At 34.4% G+C, this 21,056-nt stretch overlaps 3 protein-coding genes and 1 long non-coding RNA gene across 11 annotated transcripts in view; 2 read left to right on the top strand and 2 right to left on the bottom strand.

The window, feature by feature from the left end:
* The window catches only part of LOC122527948, a 39,066-nt gene extending 29,851 nt beyond the window's left edge, over positions 1 to 9,215 (top strand). For 2 of the 4 annotated variants that reach the window (XR_006306460.1, XR_006306459.1), the window contains exon 5: positions 560 to 853. This is a non-coding gene — a long non-coding RNA (uncharacterized LOC122527948). Of the gene's footprint in view, positions 1 to 559; positions 1,035 to 8,950 lie in introns of those variants that run through there. The other 2 variants (XR_006306461.1, XR_006306462.1) reach the window with 2 other exon arrangements.
* Positions 373 to 13,952, bottom strand: LOC122527944. 4 transcript variants are annotated; one of them, XR_006306458.1, is made up of 8 exons: positions 13,858 to 13,952; positions 13,050 to 13,428; positions 12,298 to 12,976; positions 12,072 to 12,201; positions 11,765 to 11,883; positions 7,182 to 7,276; positions 4,282 to 5,513; positions 373 to 467 (listed from the first exon to the last, which is right to left on the bottom strand). XR_006306458.1 is itself a non-coding variant. In XM_043652559.1 (7 exons), the coding sequence occupies exons 2-7, from the start codon at positions 13,058 to 13,060 to the stop codon at positions 4,397 to 4,399; spliced, it is 2,151 nt and encodes a 716-aa protein (XP_043508494.1). In that variant the 5' UTR covers positions 13,061 to 13,428; positions 13,858 to 13,952; the 3' UTR covers positions 2,793 to 4,396. The 4 variants fall into 4 exon arrangements, 3 of the variants coding, with proteins under 3 accessions (XP_043508494.1, XP_043508496.1, XP_043508495.1); XM_043652559.1 differs by lacking the exon at positions 373 to 467 and having other exon boundaries at positions 2,793 to 5,513; XM_043652561.1 differs by lacking the exon at positions 373 to 467 and having other exon boundaries at positions 2,793 to 5,513; positions 12,298 to 12,973.
* An 8-nt stretch (positions 13,953 to 13,960) lies between these two features.
* On the top strand, positions 13,961 to 17,982 carry LOC122527943 (protein transport protein Sec23A). 2 transcript variants are annotated; one of them, XM_043652556.1, is made up of 12 exons: positions 13,961 to 14,101; positions 14,220 to 14,502; positions 14,588 to 14,674; positions 14,755 to 15,001; positions 15,070 to 15,319; positions 15,389 to 16,039; positions 16,112 to 16,265; positions 16,352 to 16,503; positions 16,576 to 16,750; positions 16,826 to 17,047; positions 17,226 to 17,246; positions 17,712 to 17,982. In XM_043652556.1, exons 2-12 carry the CDS (start codon positions 14,224 to 14,226, stop codon positions 17,799 to 17,801), a joined length of 2,328 nt encoding a protein of 775 aa, XP_043508491.1. In that variant the 5' UTR covers positions 13,961 to 14,101; positions 14,220 to 14,223; the 3' UTR covers positions 17,802 to 17,982. The 2 variants fall into 2 exon arrangements, with proteins under 2 accessions (XP_043508491.1, XP_043508493.1); XM_043652558.1 differs by lacking the exon at positions 17,226 to 17,246.
* On the bottom strand, positions 17,354 to 19,876 carry LOC122527946 (calcineurin B homologous protein 1-like). The gene is made up of 4 exons (XM_043652563.1): positions 19,408 to 19,876; positions 18,880 to 19,143; positions 18,713 to 18,806; positions 17,354 to 18,635 (listed from the first exon to the last, which is right to left on the bottom strand). Exons 1-4 carry the CDS (start codon positions 19,472 to 19,474, stop codon positions 18,491 to 18,493), a joined length of 570 nt encoding a protein of 189 aa, XP_043508498.1. The 5' UTR covers positions 19,475 to 19,876; the 3' UTR covers positions 17,354 to 18,490.
* Positions 19,877 to 21,056: the final 1,180 nt, after the last annotated feature.

The raw sequence follows: 21,056 nt of genomic DNA, 5'->3' as shown, positions 1-21,056 counted from the left end.
AGGTTCAAAAAAAAAAAAACTCCAATCCAAGAGTTATCAGGAAGTGCAAACGTACATTCTTCCAATCACACGCAAATCTTTCACACTCCATTGAAAGTGTTGTTCCTTCACTTAAACTCTACTTCAAAATTTCGTAAACTTTACTCTAAAGCGAAAATATTTCGGAAATGTCACTCTAGAGGTCAGTAACAGGTCCGGACAGTTTAACACCACTCTCGATCATCGACAACCATTCAGAAACCTTCTCTCTGTACGCTGTTCCTCCTTGCTCGTCCACTTTACCCTCGTCCTCTTCGTCCTTTCGCTGCTTTTCTTCCTGACGATCATTCCCCTCCGTCTCCTCTTGATCGTCGGACGAGGAGGAAGTGTTCCTCGCGCGTTTCACGTTCGCCAAGCACGGAATGGTTCCCTCTTGGCCGGTGGCATCGATCATCTTATCATGCAGAATGTCCATCAGCTTCTCCAGTCTGACAAATGACGAGTCAATGAACGTTACATGCGTTCGTTCACCTATCAATCACTACTCGGCCCAAACAAATCTCTGTAATGCTCTCTTTAGAAGCGGCAAAAGCAGCAGTGAGGTCAGCTGAAAGCCATGCTGCCAACTAGAAGAAACAGAAAAAGAATACACACGACCAAAGCCGGTCACTCTCGCGGTTCACCCTCGTCCAGTCGCGTTTTGCAGGATTATTTTTAGGGGTTGTACAGGATGTAAAATACGCTTGCTATACACAGAGAGAATAAATATACACACACACACACACACATACGTGTTTCTGATGTAAAAACAATTTTTTGGCAAGACTTTTTTAGCAGGATAAATGGTGCTCGTTGACACAACCCACTAAAAGCTAACGTGTTGCTACAATATACAATTGTTCGCGGAACTTTTTTTAAATATATCGTGTGTTTATATAATACATTTGGAAATTTCATTGACATGAGACCCGATTATGTGATTTGATTATATTGGTAGATTGAAAATATGCATGGAAACTACAAGACATCACAAAAAGGCAATTATCTATCTTAATATCGACGAAACCATCTTTAACACTTGTTACATGTTTAATCACTTGCGCTGGCAACTGATTGCGGACCATAACGAGTGACTAAACCGTATACAACAATTAGTCGCTTTCTTTTTTCGAACTCGTCGGTATATCACTGGATAGAAATTATTGAAAAGTAATAAATTTATTATTTGTTTTGCCTATTTTGTTTTACTTAAATATACTTAAAAATATTACAATTTTGGAACAAAAAATAAATTCTCGACGTGCGTGGCACGTCATTCCAGCGCAAGAGGTTAAGACTCGTGCAATAAATTATATGTTTAAGCTACTCGTGCAATAATCTTTTACTAATTTAAGATAAATCTTCAGATTGGTTTCCAATTTTTACCAATATAATCATTTAACAGACAACTGACTCTTCTATCCCTATGCGCTGAACAGTCTTTACGGTCAACAGAGTCACCATCCACCCCACAACTCCTGAATGAATTTTTCGCAAGAGTACAGCTCTCGCACGATAGAACTGAGAAGTTACATTATACACAAAAATAGCAAGGAGAATTTCAAATAATATTGAGAAGATCCTTTGAAATTTAGCAGGATTGTTCCTTGTCGGTGGCGTTAAACGCGTTTGTCACCGACAAACAGCCGGCCTCAGCAACTGTTTAAACAACGAATTAATTTGTTGTTTGCCGTTGTTGACGGGGATTCTACGGCGGCTGTTTGCCGTGGAAATTGTAGAAGAAAGAAAATATCAATTTTGTGCGTCCGCGCAAACACACACGCAACGCAGGCACCGGCTTAAAAACATTAAATTAATATAACATTTGATCATTTATTAAATTGCCGCGTACAAACTCGATACAACGAAGCAGAGACTGAGGGAGAAATATATATAAAAAGAGAGAGGAAAAAAGAAAGAGAGAGAGAGATAGGGAATGAGTAAGAGAAAGAGAAAAACGGAGAGGCGTGTATCTGTGGCGGTCGTTATTTCCACCGAACGAACGGATCGAAAAGATAAAAATTGACTTTGCTTGTTTAAACTGTACACACCGGGACTTTTATGATGTTTGAGCGAAACGACGGGGATACAACGAGTATAATCGATAATGATACGTTGATTCTTTCGATCTGGTCCTCGACCATCGATGAAAACCATTTGTGTTTCCTCTTTTTTTTTTTTTTTTTTTTGTTTTTTTTTTTTTTTTTTTTTGAAGAGGGATGCTGGATAACAATGGCGTTCAAAAATGCGTAACGAGACTAACATGTTTGGGGATATCGTCGGAAATTTTCAACTGACGTTAATGAACGAAATGAAATACCTATTGGGATGCTTCTTGGTATTTTAGTTGGTCGTTTTCAACTCTAGTACCATCCTTGAATTTTTATGAATCAGTCTTGCTCTCTTTTAATAAATTAAAGAAGAGTCTAACGAGAAAAACGAAAAATCACGAGTTTCAACAATGATTCTTTGATATTTATATATTTTCTTTTTAGATTTAAGGTGATTGAAAGATTCGTGAAAAATGATTCTTGTCCATTCTTATCTTTCTTCAAGAGAACAAAAGAATAAATTCTCAATACATTTGAATTCTTTGAAATAAAATACAAAGACATAACTGCATTGTGGAAGAGCTATATCTAAATCTTAAAATTATAGTCCTTACGGCAAAGACTTTTATGGAATTCGATATTACTGAGTAATTATAATAAATTATAATACAGTATCTAAAATACCTTAGTAACAACCAAAAACATTTAATGCGAATCGTTTTCATCATGGATCCTTCAGTTTAATTAACGATAGAAAAATGCGATTAAATAAAAAATAACTGAAAGATATAGCGGAGTCAGTTGTATCGAACTTATGGCTTAAAAAAAAAGCGTATTTATTTGAAAACGTAATAGTAGTGTAAAGAAAAATCTGTTTACTGGTTAGATACAGTAAAAGACTCTTAAACTTTATGATATTTGAACAGTGAAGAAAATCAGTTAGAAAACAAAAAAACACTTTAAATAACAGTTTTGTGTATAATGTTGAGGACATCTAAGTTAATTTAAAAATTATTTGTCTACATTGGATAAAAATTGAACGAGTTGAATATAGCTTGAGGAGAATTAAACTAAAAATATAATACAGACTTGAGAAACAATATACACCGAATACTAAATAATGAACAAATTGAAAAATCGAACGCATGCCACACACAAGCTGCAAAGCCATGCCAACGCGTACGTAATTTACACTATTTAAATGTACACACGCTTATGATATAATTAATTGCTACGTAGTGAAACTGAAAGCATCTGTAAATTCTAAAAATTATTTCTTCCACATTTCTTTCTTTTTCATGAATTCTTCAATTGTATATTTTAAAACACTACTTTACTCAATCAAAATTTCTGTATCTTTCATTTCCACTTCAAAGGTGTCGAATTTGTACAATAAGTAAGTAAAGAAGAGTTCAGGAGATATAGATCGTGAGAATACAATTGTTGATAAATAATTTTACGTATACAGACGGAATTCTCCCAAACTCTTCTTGTACTTCGAACAAAAACCATCGAGGGGAAAAATATACTTCCGTACGATCTTAAGCTTGGTTCACGCTATTTCTATCATTCAACGTTTAATTTCTAGCATCACCTTGTTTACATTAAAACTGGCGTTATATGATGTAATAATGTCCACTATAACAATTATCGATTAGAAAAAATAAAACAAATCTCTATATATCTTCTGTTTAGTTTCGAAACTGGATGTTACTATTATTTTACAAAATTCATCTATAAACATGTCAAGAATATTCCTAAGTGTATGTACACGATATAAAAATATTCCAATAATCTTCATTAGCTTATATGTACATATATAAAGAAAACTCCCAAGTTCATGCATTATATTCTACATTGGGAATATTCTTAAAATAATATTCCGTGTTAAAGATATTCTTAAGCTAGTAATATTAGCCCAATTGTTTTCGTGAAATAATAATATTCCACGTTAAGAGAAATGTCTCTAGAATTCCGTACAACTATTCACAATTATTCACTTCTGTTTTATCACTTTCATCTGTATATTCAAAATGTCTAATCCTAATCCCTAATGAAGACGAACCAAGCGAAAGCTCGCTCCTCGAGCCCGACGGAATCGCGCGAGACACGTCCGTGAGAAGGGAGAAAGGAAGAAACACAGAAGAAACAGTCTCTGTACAGACAAGAAAAACAGGCAGACAGAAAAGGAGTGGAACAACGATAGACCTACGTGCTATTCGACATGTACATAGTAGTAGCCTCTAGCAAGCCCCTTGAAGCCCCCCGTCGCTCAACGATGACCGTCGGCTCGCGTTTGCTTCGCAGGGGCCCCGCGCGTACGTAGCCTAAATGTAGGCGGTGGTGTAGGTGGCGCGTGAAGGTGCTGTCAGGACTCTGGAGGTCAGGATTCCCGTCGAGCAGAGATCTTTCGGCACGAAGGAGCCACCACCGACAACGGTCACTTCCGGGATCTCGGTGATGGCTCGGCTCGTTTCGTCGTCGACGTCGTCGTTCAGACGATTCCGATCCTCGTCCTCGCTCACCGTTCTTCGCACGTCTTTCGTCCCGATCTCGTTCCTCTCTCCCGTTGTTGTTGCTCCACCCTTGTCCGTTTCGCTGAACGATCTCTTGGGCAGAGAGCTACCCTTCTTCTTCCTCGACTTCTTCGACCCTACTCTCTGATGATGATGACCACCACGCGACAGTTCCAGCTCCTTCTTCGACTCCCTTGTTCTTTTCTCTTGCACGCTCGACGTCGTCTCCGGGCTCTTCGTCACAGTGGAATCTTCCGTTTTCAAATCGTCGTCTAGCGCGACACTCTCTTCCGTGAGCGACACTATCTTCTTCGAGCTGAGATTCAGCTCGTCCAGCAGGTTCTGATCGTCGAAAACAGAGTTCTCGTCCTCGTGTTGATCGGAACTCCTGGTCTCCAGCGTCAGTTCGATGCCAGAGATGTTAGAACTCTCCTCCAGACTGACATCCTGATGTCGTGATTCCGAGCTGGTGTTATTGGTGGCGATTACTGGCGACTGGTTGCTACTGCTGGTCACCAGAGCCTGATCGTCCAGGGACCAGGAAGCATTGATGGACGTGGTTGGGCTACTAGAATCGTCGGCTCGGTAAACGTTCGTCTTGTCAGCGACGAGATGCTGTGCCAGATCCGCGGTTCGGGAACATAGTGACGAGGTGAAGTGTTGTGGGACCATCGAGGAGAACGACGATGTCGATGACGGTGGTGCAGGGATCAGGCTACAGGTGTCGGATAGAGCGGTACGCACGGGGGTGCTGGTTACGTAGGATTGCGTAGTATCGAAAGTAGCGACAGGCGTGACCGATGCTGCGTTTACGCACTTTGCCACGTGATTCGCCTCGGCCAGGCACTTGGACGCCCGGGCCTCCTGCAGCTCCCGTCTCAGCGCCAGAGTTTCTTCCTCGAACGCGGCGATCTCGCGGCCTTCGTTGCTACGTGTCAATCAACACACAATTTCCACCATGTTTATATATATGTACATATGTGCACAGCGCACGTTCTGTCCATTAAACGGCATATGTATGTTTTTTTTTTTTTTGTTGGTTCTGCGTTTTTTTTTTTTTTTTTACTGTGGATGGGTATATATGTTTGGCGCATGCGATTCCCATTTTCACGTGCAGGGTTTGAGAACAGAGAGAACTCGAGAGCTTGACAAAGAGGAGAGCAGAGAGAAAAGTAAGAGAAAGCTGGGACAGGGAGGTGACATCGTGCTCAATTGTTTGCAACTTTTGGTTTTGTTGGATGGAGGTGGTCTCTCTTGAATTTTCATTTGACGATGGAGAAGCCTCTTTGAAATTCAGGTTCGAGTGGATGAAGGTTTATGGAAGTTATTAAATGCCCAAGTAATTCGCCATGTATTGTCCATTGGACGTGGTATTTTGGTACATGTGGTTTCGTTTTCACGTGCGGGGTGTAAAACAAACTTGATAAAAAAATGCGGTGAGAGATTGAAAGAATAAGAAAATTAGCTATTCCGTGCATTCTTGAAGTCTTTTTTGTTATTTAAACTGGATAGATGAAGTGCTTTCTCAAATTCAGACTTCAAATTATAAAATATTCAAGTAACTTTCAGCGATTTCCAGTGATTTTAGAATGGAAGGAGATGGTTTTTAAACGAAACAAGTAGCAACTTATTTATGTACTTGTAATTTGATTAGATTGAAACAAGATTGAATAATTATTTGGTGGTGACTAACTTAAAAATAGATTTTTAGATAAAAGGAAATGAATTGCAATTTACAAGCATGTGATGGATCTAGACTAAAAGGGAAAAAATTGCTGAAATATTATTAAACAATTCGTTGGTGTGTATTTCCTGATATGAGATATTAGACAGTATTTTACCAAAAGCATTTTATGAGTGTATTTACATAAACTAAAGTTAGTCATTAATTTTTGTGGAAGATTCAAAAAAAATGTTTAAAATATATCAGTTATTAAATGTTTGTGTAATATTTCGTAGAAAAATTAAATATTCTAAAGCTAGAAGCGAGTTATTGCTTATTCTGATTATTAGTAATGAACTAAAAAACTAATTCAATGATTTCCTAGAGATAAATTGACAATTGTAAAATTAAAGTGCAAAAACAGAGGGCAGAAAAAGATTGAAAAAAACGAGAAGAGAAAATAGAAAAGAAATATCAACAATTTACATAATCTTTTTCTCTTCTCGGGAAAAAATCCAACAAAAATATATAAATAAGTAAGTATAATAAACAAAAGAAAAATATATTAGATACAATACATAATATCTACTAAATATTGATATGTAAACTCTAAAATTTTCTTCTATTAATTTAAATTCTTCCAACAAAGCTATTTTGCTATTGGACATTTATCACTCGTGATCACAGTTTGAAAATTAGAACAAATCTCACATGGTCTGTCAATATCGGCAATATAACAAGATTTGAACGATAATTTATAAAATCACATGAATCTAATAATGATCAGTGCAAAATGTATATTAGACGAAAAACCACGTGTAAAATAATCCACAAAAAACCAATACTTGATAATAGAAGAAACGGTGAAAAGATACTAAAGTTTGCTACAGGAATGTGCAACAACTATATGCCAAACTATAAATGAGTACTCACTTTGCGTTCAGCTTTAACGTGGCTACCTCTTCCTCCAATTTTGCTATTCGCCTGTCGCTTTCTTCTTTCTCCTCCCTTAATTTCATTATTTGATTCTGAAACGAATCAATGAAAAATCTTCTAATTCACGATTAGAAAGAAATTATTAATGGGCAATGACAAGTTCATTCCATGCTACTTTCATACGTGTAAAATCTGCTTGATATTAAGAAATAAGTACCTAATTCATCTCATTCTTTCACAAATATATATCTTTTATAAAAAAAAAAATTCAACGTATCCGTATTTTAACATTTTTGTAAGAGTCCTCGAAGTATTAATAATAAAAATTGAATGCAATTATTATTTAATTTAGGAAATATTTAGAAATTATTTGGCACGCGAATTTGTCATAAATTGATGTATTAATTGTTAGAAATGTCTACATATGTATGTATTTGAACTTGTAATGAATTCTAAGAAAGACGGTTGGAAGAAATTTTGCTCGACGTCTCTGCCCGTCGGAAGAAGACTAGGATAAAGATAAAATGATAAGGGAGACAATAATATCCAGCACAGATAAGATGGCTCGGCTCGTTTCGAAAGAAATCAAACAATTTACATAGCAACCTGCAATTTTTCACGAGATAACGTGCTACGGGCTTTGCTCATGATTCTACAAAGTGTACAATTACCAAGAACTGTTAGAAAAGAAATATTTTTGAAAATAAATATTTAGTCGATGATCTACGTTTGTGCGAAGTGTGACAATCAGTTTTCTTTCCAAAATATCACTTCAAATTGTAAAATTTCCAACTAACACAATTATATTTTCTTTTACTACAGTTATTTTACTCCAATATTGATAGGAGATTTCCAATAATTATTTTTTATAAATGAAATAAAATAATTAATAATGACATAAAATAAAAAAAAGATGTTGAACGAACAATATTGTTGCATGATATATAATATGGAATAGATGAAATACGATGTTTCTAGCTACATTCCAAAAGTTTGTGAAATGTTAACTATTTATTAGAACTCAAAATATGTATTAAATATATTCCCTGTTTCAATTCAGAACCTCGTTCACTACCATTATGATCATTGATGATTAACATTCTACTTTTTGGAGTAATAAAAACGGAGTAACTCTCATTAGCTAAAAATTTTTGAACAATGCGGGTTACTCAGATAACATTGTCAGATAAATACAATAAATCAAATACGATATAACATTTTGCAAAAATTACATTATCAGAGTATACATGTTATCAGTATACATATATACTTCAATCGAAACATGTTAGAATATTACAGAATATTAGATCCTACTTGTAGTAAAAATTAGCACTCTCTAATCAAAATTTTATTTATACGCATAAAAGAGAAAGACTATTAGTTGACTATATAACTGTTTGCTCCAATTTAAAATCTGGGAGCTAACAAGTCATCTGACATTATTGTAATTGTGTATTGATGAAATACAGAGTAATAAGTATAGAAAATACAATTTCAAGCAATCATTATCGATGTTACAGAGAGTTAAAGAAATCATGGCTTTGATCATACATAACAAATTATCGAGCAATCAAACTGCATAAAATTTCTAAATACCCATGATCTATAATCCATAATGTCATCACATGAAATGTTGCGTATTGAAATTCTAACATTTAAATCATTCGCACTTTCATCCTACAATGTAACAAACAATCCTACGTACTTATGTAAGACCAATTATGTAAAATTCTTCGCCAACGCGTAAAAAAGGAATGTTTTCTCAGCAACGAGATCAAAAAATGGCGAGACAGTGCGAAGGACACGATTCCCGCGGATCGTCGCGACGGCCACTTGGACCGCGTGAAAACGCGTCGAAATGCCACAGAGCATGGCGGAAATTTACATGGTCGAAAGTGGAAGGTCCCGGAGGTTCAATTACGGAGATTGGCAACGCGACGGAGAGAGGCCAGCCTGGCGCGGACGGCCATCGCTTCGGCTGATGAGGCTAATGGATGGTTGAAACCCGAGAAGACAGAAGAGGAAAAAGAGGGAGAGGAAAGAGGCCAAGGGAGAGGCCGTGACAGCCGCTAAGTGCCTCATCCTTCACCCTTCTTCGTCCCTCCGCACATCGTAACCCGCGGGGAGAACCGTTCTCTTTCTCTGTCTTCTTCCTTTCTACCCCCGATGGCTGGACACCCTCATGTGAAACCTAATCATTTTTACCAAGCGTCACGGATATTTCGTATTACGTCTACATTAGGTTCTCCGGTATCAGGGCCGGGTTTTTATCGAGAACACGAGGCTGCCTTCCGATTCCTCCGGTGAGACCAATTAAGGGATGAAGTCGATTTTTTAATGTGACGGAAGATGCAATTGAAGTTAAGTTGTTAGAGAGAAGATCCATCTTTTTATGTAAAAACTATAGGACAATAGTAACAAAAGAGCAATTGTACTGTTAGATGTAAGAAGGGTTACAAAAAACTCACGCTCTTTTCGAGTAAAACACATAAGTAAACAGGTAATTCAATTAAGAGATGAAATCGATTTTTAATGTAAGGTATACGGGAAAATGCAATTGAAATGTGGGTTTCATTAGGTTAAAGGGGTTGTTACAATAAAGAAATCCATTTTCTATATGAAGATTATAGGAGCAAAAAATAATGATAAGAGAGCAATTGTACTATTTGATGCAAGAGCCACAACGATGTTACAAAGTTGTACTTTTATTTGATTTTATTATTTTATTCTGGTCATAATTTTAAAGATTTTCACAATATTAAAATTTTTGAAATATTGCGTTAACTCGTTGTTATATAAAAAAAAAACAATTTTAAACAACATGCCAACGTCGATTAATCAAATATTATCAAACTTCTATTTTTAAAATTAAGTATATTTCAAAAAATATCGATTATCATAATATACTTAGTTTTATTTTTGTTTTATAATATTTAATGAATTTATCATGAATTTTTTCAGAGTTTATTTTAGAATTTTTAAAATAAAGTAAATTCTTAGAGTTTCTCTTTGTAACATTATATAAAATTAATCGATATGCTCTTCAGATTTTTCAGATAGATTGCATCAAGAAATATATCGTTTACGTGAAGTATGGTTTACGCGTTACATCAAATATGTTTACATAATTAATGTGGTTTTTCTGAGAGTTAGATTCAAACCAGTGAAACTCGTGATAGAATTACTGAAATAGTTAAAATTAGTTTGATAGAAAAGGCAAATAATATTAGAAATTAATGTAAAATACATTACTGATTAATTATCAGCAAACAGCTGTTTATTTTCACCTAATACAATTAGATACCTACTTTTTCGTTTCATTCTTTCTATTTATCTTAAGGATAGTATACAAAGTTATACTCTACTAATTGAAGAAAATAGTTTTTTTTCATATATTACCACCTAATACAAAAGTATAAAAGCTAAAATTGGAGTAGATATTTCTTACCGATAAACGAAGAATCAAACATTCGAATAGAACGCTATTTCTCGTAAATATTTATAGAAGGTATAAATTAAGATTTGAAGATTACTTCAGCACATATAGATTCCTTTTCTAGATAATGAGAAATTAACTGAACGAGAATACTAATCTCGATTCAAGCATAAACAAGAATTATACCTTCTCTCAAGAATAATACACGATATTTTAGCCAATTTAGCAATGTAATGCTCCACATTAAACAGATCGCTGTGAAAAACTATTCAAGAACAAAGAAATATTATATTTAAACACGGATTGTCCCACTGAATCGCTAATTCTTTGCTAGATATAAATATGAATACGTTCTAAATACTTCGTTCTACTAGTATCAAGCTACGTCATTCATATAAATTCATTTCATTGTATTTCATATATTACGAAAAACAGGGAGGCATCTTTGTTTGAAGAGCACTATACAAAAATTCCAATGCAAACGCATAAATAATCAAATAAAAAAGAATGATGGTTGGAAAACGCGTATGGGTGAACTTGATCGATGAAAATTCGCGTGCAGATGATAATCGAGGAAGGGAAATTGTAAGAAACAGAAAAAAGGGGGAAAGGCCAAAGAGGGGAGAAACGAAGATCACCTGGCCGTCCTAATCAAACAGAACATACGAATGCTACGCAAACAATATGTCCATGAACACGTCGTGGAAATGCCGAAAGCGTTGGACGAAGCGGCACATTATTGTAGCCTAACTGCAACGTCAAAGGAGAATGAGAAAAAGTGGATTCTTTCTCTCGTTTTTTATCCGCTTTGTTTTCACTTCCCACGTTTTCTATATGCTGAATTTTTATCTTATTTCGAAATTTCCTGCCTTTTCCCCAGCGAACGAGGCTTTTTATAAACTCATGGACTTTCGAATCTATGATCGAGAAAACTAATATAAGGATGACACATTGTGTATGTTTAGGAAAAATGTTTACGATACTGAATCACGACTGTGAATCAATGTTTTGAACAACAGTATGAATTATCGCTCTTGCTTGTAATATATGTAAAGTTGTTTAGAGCACTATTCTTTCAGGCTCAAAGGCGAATTAATAAAGAGAATTATACTTGAAAATTTGTGTAAATTAGTTTAATACATACGTTTAAATTTGCTACTTCCAATGATCTTTGGTTTAGTTTTTCCTCAATCATGGATTTTACTTTTGAAACCAGTACCTCTTCGTAGGTTTTATTGGCTTGTCTGATTTCGCGAATGAAATCTGAAACAATTAAAGTATTTGTTACTACTTACAACTGTATAGATCTAATGCAAATGAAATTACAGTGACAACAATATGTGAAAGTAATATAAAAAGCTACTGTATTTATATATTTATTTATTTAATATTTATTAATATTACTATTTAATATTTATTATTATTTATTATACTATTTATTTAATATTTACCTGATAACATTCCTGGTTGATAATCTGAAGAACTACACACTGCTAGCTTTGCCTTCATGCTACCTATTTCAGACTTTGTTTCATTCAACTCCTTGAACAACTGACTATTGCTTTTTTTCAATTCTGTCATCTGAAGAAAAAATCAAATGATTATTCATTAATTTCTATAATGTTTTAAGCATGTTGTATATAGCTTATGTCTATATTTATAAAAAAAACTACCCACCTGTTCAATAAGGGATAGAACTAACTTATTGCTACGTCCAATTGTAGTAATGGAGCTGCCACTGTCAACACTATCAGAGTCTTCACTTTGGCTATGAACTGCAGCTTCTGCAGACCCAAGACCAGGATCTGAATACCTTCGATGCTCTGAATTTATCTCGTCCCCATTTATTCCACTGTTCTTGTTAGCAGTGGGTGGTAAACTTGTATAATCTCCATTCTGACAATTAGTAGAGACAGGAGATTCACCACCGTTTTCTTGTAAACTCGTATAACCATTTGCCATTGAATTCATACTCAAATTCATTGGTTGATTTTGATCACATTGTCGTCGAGGTCTACTATGAACAGTCCTAATACCAGGAACTGGCACTGGCTGATATAATCTATACATAGTTGGCAGTGAAACAGGTTCCATGGTATATGTCATGGGCATTTGTGTATAACCACACATGCTAGGATCAGACGTCGTTGTAAAGAGACGTTGTCCATTGTTCTGAAAGTTCTGTGGCATGTTGGACTGCCACAATAAGTGTGGATATTCCATACCGGGTATCGTATCGTTATTTTGATTATTCTGCATATTATTCATCCACGAGCCAAGTACATTGTTTTTCTTATTGGATCGTTTCTTGCTCTTCTTGGAATGACTACTAACATCTTCACGGTATCCTAACCTGCTAAAGATATCATCGAGATTATACATATTGATGATTATCAATCGTACCAATTACAGGAAATATCGCATCTTACCTTTTATCCATTTTTTTTCTTTTCTTTTTCTTTTTTTTTTTCTTTTACGGGATATTATACACCGTATTAGAGGTTAGTCGTGGATCAACACTCGTGATATACGTGACATGGATACTCGAACAGAATACCGTATCGTAACGCGTGCACTGGAATACTGACGTCTCGACAGCAAAACTCAAGCTTAGTAATATTCAACGTTACAGCATGAGTCGTAGTAATAGTAAATACGGACGGTAAACACTCGACCTGATCTACTCAATTCAGGATCAGTCGTTATCACTTTGCGACTGATTGGCTGAATGAATCCCTACTATTTCTCTGTCGCAAAATGTAATTACTTGTACGATGACTTCGTGAACATGTCCTTGTCTTGCAATCCCTAAACATAAATTACAATAAGTTGTACATTTAAATGGATAGATCGTTTTGCAAACATGCATTTGCTTTCTAATATAGATTTTAACCTCCGTTTGCGCATAAATGTGAGAAACATCATCGTTAGGTTTACTAACCTAAGAAAAATAAATTTTTCGGAAGATCAATCTGAAGTAAAAGATTCTTTCTCTGAAGTGAAAGAATCATTCAGTCACTTAACTTATTTATTTGAAAGAAATTTTCTTTCTTCTACAATTTAGGTAATAATCTTTGGGGGACTCAAGAGATATTGTGAAACACAAAATACTGTGAATGTAATTGAACTGATTTATTGTGTTTTTAATCTCTGATTTAGATTTTACGTTCTACGAAGAAAGAAAAAAATAATACAAAGTTATAAAGTGTTGAATATTCCAAATTTTTATTTACTTACAAATTTACGTTCGAATACCGCCTGCGAAGTCAAAACATTGTGCGCATGCGTCATAGCAATTCCTCCAAGCTTTCAGTGACGTGGCTTCAATGACGGCACGAGTTGTGCTGTTGCAGTGATATTGTGTTGTTTTAATCTAATTGTAAAGTAATGTTATAATCATGACGATTTTATAGTAGAGGTTATTTAAAGTCATTTCGAGCTGATCGTCGAGTACACGATAATTAAACGTTGATTCAATTTGGTATGTTTAACCTAAAATCACTGATTGTACCCACTGCACTTGTCACATATTTTAAAGTTGTATGATAGGAATTAGGTGTCAGTTAAGTTTGTTATTACATAGCAATTCTTGATTATAGCAACATGACTACTTATGAAGATTTCATTCAACAAAATGAAGACCGTGATGGAGTACGTATCACTTGGAATGTTTGGCCGTCATCACGTTTAGATGCCACCAGACTTGTTGTGCCATTGGGAACACTTTACCAACCAATCAAAGAAAGGCCAGATCTTCCACCAATACAATATGATCCTGTTCTATGTACAAGATCTACTTGTAGAGCAATTTTGAATCCATTGTGCCAAGTGGATTACCGTGCTAAACTATGGGTGTGCAATCTTTGCTTTCAGAGGAATCCTGTAAGAACAAAATTATCTTGATGATACGATTGAACATAACTATCTTTCCCTACAAAAATGATATTTTAATGTTTAATGTTTTCAGTTTCCTCCACAATATGCTGCTATTTCAGAACAGCATCAGCCAGCTGAACTCATACCAAAATTCTCTACAATTGAATATACCATAATGGTAATTAATATTTATGATTTAAGACAAAACATTTATGTCTTTATTGTCTCGTTATTATATTAATTGTTATTTTTATACAGAGAGCACAATGTCTACCACCTATTTTCTTATTGGTCGTGGATACATGTATGGATGATGAAGAACTAGGTTCTCTTAAGGATTCTTTACAAATGTCACTCTCACTCCTACCACCAAATGCTCTTATTGGACTTATTACATTTGGAAGAATGGTGCAAGTTCATGAATTAGGCTGCGAAGGATGTAGTAAAAGTTATGTTTTTCGTGGTACTAAAGATTTACAACCAAAACAAGTTCAAGATATGCTGGGTACATTTTCATTTTTCTGTAATAAAATAAAACAGTATGAAATAGATATTAATTATAGAGTGCTACAGGTATAGGCAGGCCAATACCAGGTCAAAATCCAAACCAGCAAAGAGGACCTGGTGGACAACCTCTTCCACCAGCTAATCGCTTTTTACAACCTGTACATAAGTGTGATATGAGTTTAACAGATCTTTTGGGAGAACTACAACGTGATCCATGGCCAGTTGGTCCAGGAAAACGTCCACTACGATCGACCGGTGTTGCGTTAGCTGTTGCTACTGGTCTTTTAGAAGCTAGTTATGCTAGCACAGGAGCTAGGTATATATTTCACTTACAAATATTGTATCTAAATGTTTTAAGTACAAACGTTATTCATGTTATTTTTAGAATAATGTTATTTGTTGGTGGACCTTGCTCTCAAGGACCTGGTCAAGTAGTAACGGACGACTTAAGACAACCAATCAGATCTCATCATGATATTCAAAAAGATAATGCTAAACATATGAAGAAGGCAACTAAACACTATGATTCTCTCGCGTCACGAGCCGCAACTAATGGCCACATAATAGACATATATTCGTGCGCTCTTGATCAAACCGGCCTGTTAGAAATGAGACAATGTTGTAACTCAACTGGTGGCCACATGGTCATGGGAGATTCTTTTAATTCTTCTCTGTTTAAACAAACGTTCCAGCGTGTGTTCGCGAAAGATCATAAAGGCGATTTAAAAATGGCATTTAATGCGACGTTAGAAGTAAAGACATCACGGGAAATCAAAGTTTCTGGAGCAATTGGTCCCTGTGTGTCTCTAGGCGTAAAAGGATCAAGTGTCGGAGAGCAGGAAGTAGGATTAGGTGGTACATGTCAATGGAAATTCTGTTCCCTTACGCCATCCACTACTACGGCATTGTTTTTTGAAGTTGTCAATCAACATACCGCGCCAATTCCTCAGGGTGGAAGAGGCTGCATTCAGTTTATCACACAATATCAACATAGTAGCGGTCAACGAAGAATCAGAGTTACGACGATCGCTAGAAAGTGTGTTAATATTGTTCGTCCAATTACCAAATATTATCGTTGAATTTTAAATAACAACATTCTTCATTATAGTTGGGCGGATGCATCAACATCTTTGCATCATATAAGCGCAGGTTTTGATCAAGAAGCAGCAGCTGTTCTTATGTCACGTTTAGCGGTATTTAGAGCAGAGAGTGATGATGGACCAGATGTTTTAAGATGGGTCGACCGTATGCTTATCAGATTAGTTTGTATTTTTTTTCCAAATTTGCATGTAATATTTCACGTATAGCAAATATTATTTTTAGTGAAAGCTAAATATTTCTGTTATAGTGCCAGAAATTTGGAGAGTATGCAAAGGATGATCCGAATAGTTTTAGGCTCGCGGAAAACTTTTCCTTGTATCCTCAATTTATGTATCACTTACGTAGATCGCAATTCTTACAAGTATTTAATAATTCCCCTGATGAAACTAGTTTTTATAGGTTAGTAATACCTTTGTACCTTTGTACTTTGATCAAAATGTTTCGTTATTAATCGAATTTTAAATATTATAGGCATATGCTCATGCGAGAAGATTTAACAAATTCTTTAATAATGGTGCAGCCAATTCTATATAGTTATGGATTTAGTGGTCCCCCGGAACCAGTTTTATTAGATACTTCATCTATTCAACCAGACAGAATTTTGTTGATGGATACTTTCTTCCAAATCCTTATATTCCACGGAGAGGTAACTATTTGTTATTGCTATTTATGATAATTTATAATAAATGATATGACTTTAATGTATCTTAATCTATTACAGACTATTGCACAATGGCGCCAATTAAAATATCAAGATTTGCCAGAATACGAAAATTTCAGACAATTATTGGCAGCACCTGTCGATGATGCGGCTGAAATATTAGCTGAACGGTTCCCTGCACCTAGATATATCGATACTGAACAGGGTGGTTCGCAAGCGAGGTTCTTATTGAGCAAAGTAAACCCAAGTCAAACTCACAATAATATGTATGCCTACGGAGCGGTAAGTAAACTTAGTTTTTCGTTTTTATTCTAAATAATACGTCCAATTTACAATATTGAATTTGTATATCAATCTATTTTATCTGTTATTCATTTTCAACAACATTAAGTGTAAATGAATCATACGTAACCAATAATTTTTTTTATCACTATTTTTATTATCGTGATCCTGCAACCAGGGGATGCCGATACCCAGTGGGGTGTGTTTTTCATTCATTTGATATTCTTTTTTATTTTTATATATTTGCTTTCACTGCTTTGGTAATGGAATTTGGTGGGGAAAGCTTATGAATTTAAACAATTGATATCTACCTATACAATAAAATATTTATTTTCTCTTTATCACATTTTTTAACAATAATAAAATAACTAACATGTATTAACTGTTATTCCGAAAGTTCACAGGAACATTAATATGGGTCGTTTTTATTTCACACTCTTATAAAGCAAGCATTCTACATAATTATTTTTCGTAGCAGTATTGTCACAATTCACTGGTGGTTGGCATCGAGACATCTTTTTTTTTCAAAATATATTTTTATGAATTATTAACTAACTCTAATTTTTTTCCTTTTCTTTTTTCTATCGTATGGTTTGGGAATAAAACATTAGTTTTTCTTTATTTCAACAATTATAACTTCTAATTAATTATTATTACAATTTAGGAAAGTGGAGCGCCTGTTTTAACTGACGATGTCAGTCTACAAGTATTCATGGAGCATTTAAAAAAATTGGCTGTATCATCCACAGCTTAAATTGCAGCAATACAAAAAATATTTTATAATTATGTCCCCTCATCGTTTTGCACATGCAGAATTTAATGTCTCAGACATAGGCATGTCTCAGATGAGGCACTTATAATTGCAATCTATTAAGAAAAATAAAATAGATACAGTATGGATTTCCATTGTAATGAAAATATATGACTAATTAAATGTAACTCTTCAATATTTTTTTCCAAAATCAAGGTATAATTCATGTACAAATAAGTATTAATGTAAGACATATTTTACATTCATGTTGTAATTTTTTAACGTGTCATTAATGTCGTAACTTATTTTTCAATAGTACTTTTTATTATAAATGGTCAGCTTCATTTTTTCTCTAGAAGATTGTAAACAATAAATAATAAAATGAATAATAGATATTGTAAATTACCAAAATCTGTCATCGTAGTGAAATTGTATAACTGTACTATTTTTTATTAATTAAAATTATTAACTGTTTTAATAATAGTTTTAAAGGAAATGGAATTTTCTATATTTTTCTTTTCATTGTACCATTAAATACTAAACATTATTCAACTTTCTTCCAATGTAAAATAAACGAAGAGATGTAAGAAAAAAAATTGTTATATTCATTATTATTAATTATGATAAATCTTTATACGTGTCCAATACATCAGCAAATTGTGCATTTATAAAAGAAGATAAAATAAAATAAATTAACTAAGGAATCGTATGGACATTTTTTGCTCCACATCTGTCCTTTCTAATGCTTTACAAAATTCCTCAAATGAAATCATTCCATCACCATTTTCATCAGCCTCAACTATAGTTCTCTCTGCAATGCTAGTTAACTGTTCTTCGCTAAAATAAATCAATGAGGATTGTTTAAACATATAATTATTATTTCTTATTAAAACTGATCAAAACTATTTTCTTACCTAATATTTGCACCAACCATCATGTGTAAAATAGCTAAGAGTTCATCCTTTGAAATTAAATCATCATTATCCAAATCATACATTTTGAAAGCAACTGGAAATAATAATGAACTTGTGATATATCAAGATCTTTTTAATCCAATCTTTCTGTCATATTATTCCCTTACATTTCAGTTTCTCTTGTCTAGAGTTTAGTCTGTTAGGGCTATTCTTCTTAATGGGCCTGAAGTGAGCCAGCACTTGCATAAATTGTAAGAAATTCACCCTATCGTTACCACTTTCTTCAAAGAAAGCATTTACAATTCTATCACCAAGAGGATTTATTGCTAGTTCTGGAATCCTAAGGAAATCTTCTCTGCTAAGCGTTCCACAATCACCCCTATCAAGACTTGTGAAACGACTGTACAAGCGTTCAATTTGGTTTGGTGTAACTGTAATCATGCAAGGTTTAATTCTTGTATATAAATACCTATAATGTAGCAATACATACGTATATGAATAATGGAAGTAAATACTTTCAAGCATAAATAAATAAAATAAATACTTATTACACTTTTCATGACATAAAACATGTATATATATAATGACTATTATGTTACAAATAATAATGGTTAGAAATGATGAATACGTTATTTCTTAAATAGAGCAACGGATATAAACATCCCGAAATAACATATTTTGCAAATAAAACTTACATCCAGTGGCTTCTTGGATTTGCGCTATTTCTTCCTCACGTAAAAGAAGACTCGATCTGTTACCCATATTTTTCGGTATACTAATTAAAGTATTTTTCAATAAAATAATCTAACAATTCCGACTGAATTAGTTTCAATTCATAATTAGTTTCTTAGGTCAAAGTACAGTTTCCTAAGATAATATCTTAACAAGTTAAATGCAATCACAAATGTCAAAGATAATGGAAATACCAAACTCAAGCCTGACGGCTAATAAAATTTTAATGTTGCGGACAGGTGTTATTATATAAAAAAAAGCTGAACGTAATTGAAGTTAATATGACGGAATTAAGTAATCCATTTTGTTTGAAAAAGATTTTATACACTAAATTCTGTATAAATATCTACTTGCAATGAATTCATTGCTAACGTAATGCCGAACATAACTATGTATATTCAATGAAATATGCCACGTACCAAACTTGAAGTGAAAAAAAAATAAACTTTGTATTCTAGGGAACTATGGTCATTGACTAAGCGTAGGATAGATTCAAGATATGATGCTTTTTCGCGATCCAGGTATATTGTTCAATTTCTCTTGAACTACGTTCAAAATCTTCAAATTAAACGTGAATTTTGAAATATTAGCTTTAAAATTCATTTACATAGATCGCAAATTAATCAGGTGGAAATGAAAAGTTTACAGTGTTTCTTAATTTTAATCCCAACCTGTTTGATCTACATATATAAATAGAACTTGTAAATTTTCATGAATGTATTCTACAAATCAAATAAAATATGGAAAAAAGCTGAGGGTCTAATTGTGAAGATACAATTATAAATGTTTGCAAATTAATCCCCTTTAATATTTTTTTGGCAAACGAAAATTGAATTTATAGGCTTTACAAAATTTTGCATTGAAAATTTGATCGATCTGTGGGCACTGAAATACTAGCTCCACGTAGCGGTGAAACGGTGGAACTAATTTATATAGTTGTCCTTATCACATGCTGTTGCTCTCTCTGTCTACCGCGTGATATGACTGTCCTTGTCGCACGCTGTTGCTCTCCTTGTCTACCGCGGCTACATGTCTGTCCTTATCGCACGCTGTTGCCCTCCTTGTCTACCGCGACCATATGCCTGTCTTTGTCGCACGCTGTTGCCGTCCTTGTCTACCGCGGCTATATGTCTGTCCTTGTTGCACGCTAGTGCTCTCCTTGTCTAATGGCGCTAGACAAGGAAAGCAACAGTGTGCGAGAAGGACAACCTTCGATCTATTGAAAAAAAAATTCAACTTTTTATACAGACGTTTTTCCAGGACAAAACACACATAGAATGAAAGCGGAGAGCCTAATTTTAAGGAGGCATATAAAAAAGTTCGCAAATTATTCCTCTTAATTAGGTTTTTTTCATAATAAGTGCGAACTGTCACAAAATGGACATCGTGGCGCCATCTAGCGGTCACCCAGTGGTACTAATTATTTATAAAAATACTTATTTCTGCATTTTGCGGGTGAAATGGGGTATGAAAAGAAAGCTAGGGGTCTAATTAGGGTAATACAATCACAAAATTTCACAATTCATTTGGCTAAATTAGGTTTTTTGGCAAATGAAAATTTCTCTGTTTTACGGGGTAAGAAAAACTAGCGCCGCACGGTGGCGCCATCTAT

Source organism: Frieseomelitta varia, unplaced genomic scaffold (genome assembly GCF_011392965.1).
Source record: "Frieseomelitta varia isolate USP_RPSP 00005682 unplaced genomic scaffold, Fvar_1.2 scaffold_24, whole genome shotgun sequence".
Lineage (NCBI taxonomy): Eukaryota > Metazoa > Arthropoda > Insecta > Hymenoptera > Apidae > Frieseomelitta > Frieseomelitta varia.
This window is presented reverse-complemented; position numbering and strand designations above follow the sequence as displayed.

Coding starts and splice junctions, on each gene's coding strand:
- LOC122527943 (XM_043652556.1), top strand. CDS start 14,224: ATGACTACTTATGAAGATTTCATTCAACAAAATGAAGACCGTGATGGA. Junction 14,675..14,754: donor CAATTGAATATACCATAATG/GTAATTAATATT, acceptor ATTTTTATACAG/AGAGCACAATGTCTACCACC. Junction 16,266..16,351: donor ACCGTATGCTTATCAGATTA/GTTTGTATTTTT, acceptor TTTCTGTTATAG/TGCCAGAAATTTGGAGAGTA.
- LOC122527944 (XM_043652559.1), bottom strand. Junction 11,884..12,071: donor TCAACCAGGAATGTTATCAG/GTAAATATTAAA, acceptor TAATTGTTTCAG/ATTTCATTCGCGAAATCAGA. Junction 5,514..7,181: donor ACGTTAAAGCTGAACGCAAA/GTGAGTACTCAT, acceptor ATTGACACGTAG/CAACGAAGGCCGCGAGATCG.
- LOC122527946 (XM_043652563.1), bottom strand. CDS start 19,474: ATGGGTAACAGATCGAGTCTTCTTTTACGTGAGGAAGAAATAGCGCAA. Junction 18,807..18,879: donor TAGACAAGAGAAACTGAAAT/GTAAGGGAATAA, acceptor TATTATTTCCAG/TTGCTTTCAAAATGTATGAT. Junction 18,636..18,712: donor ATGGTTGGTGCAAATATTAG/GTAAGAAAATAG, acceptor GATTTATTTTAG/CGAAGAACAGTTAACTAGCA.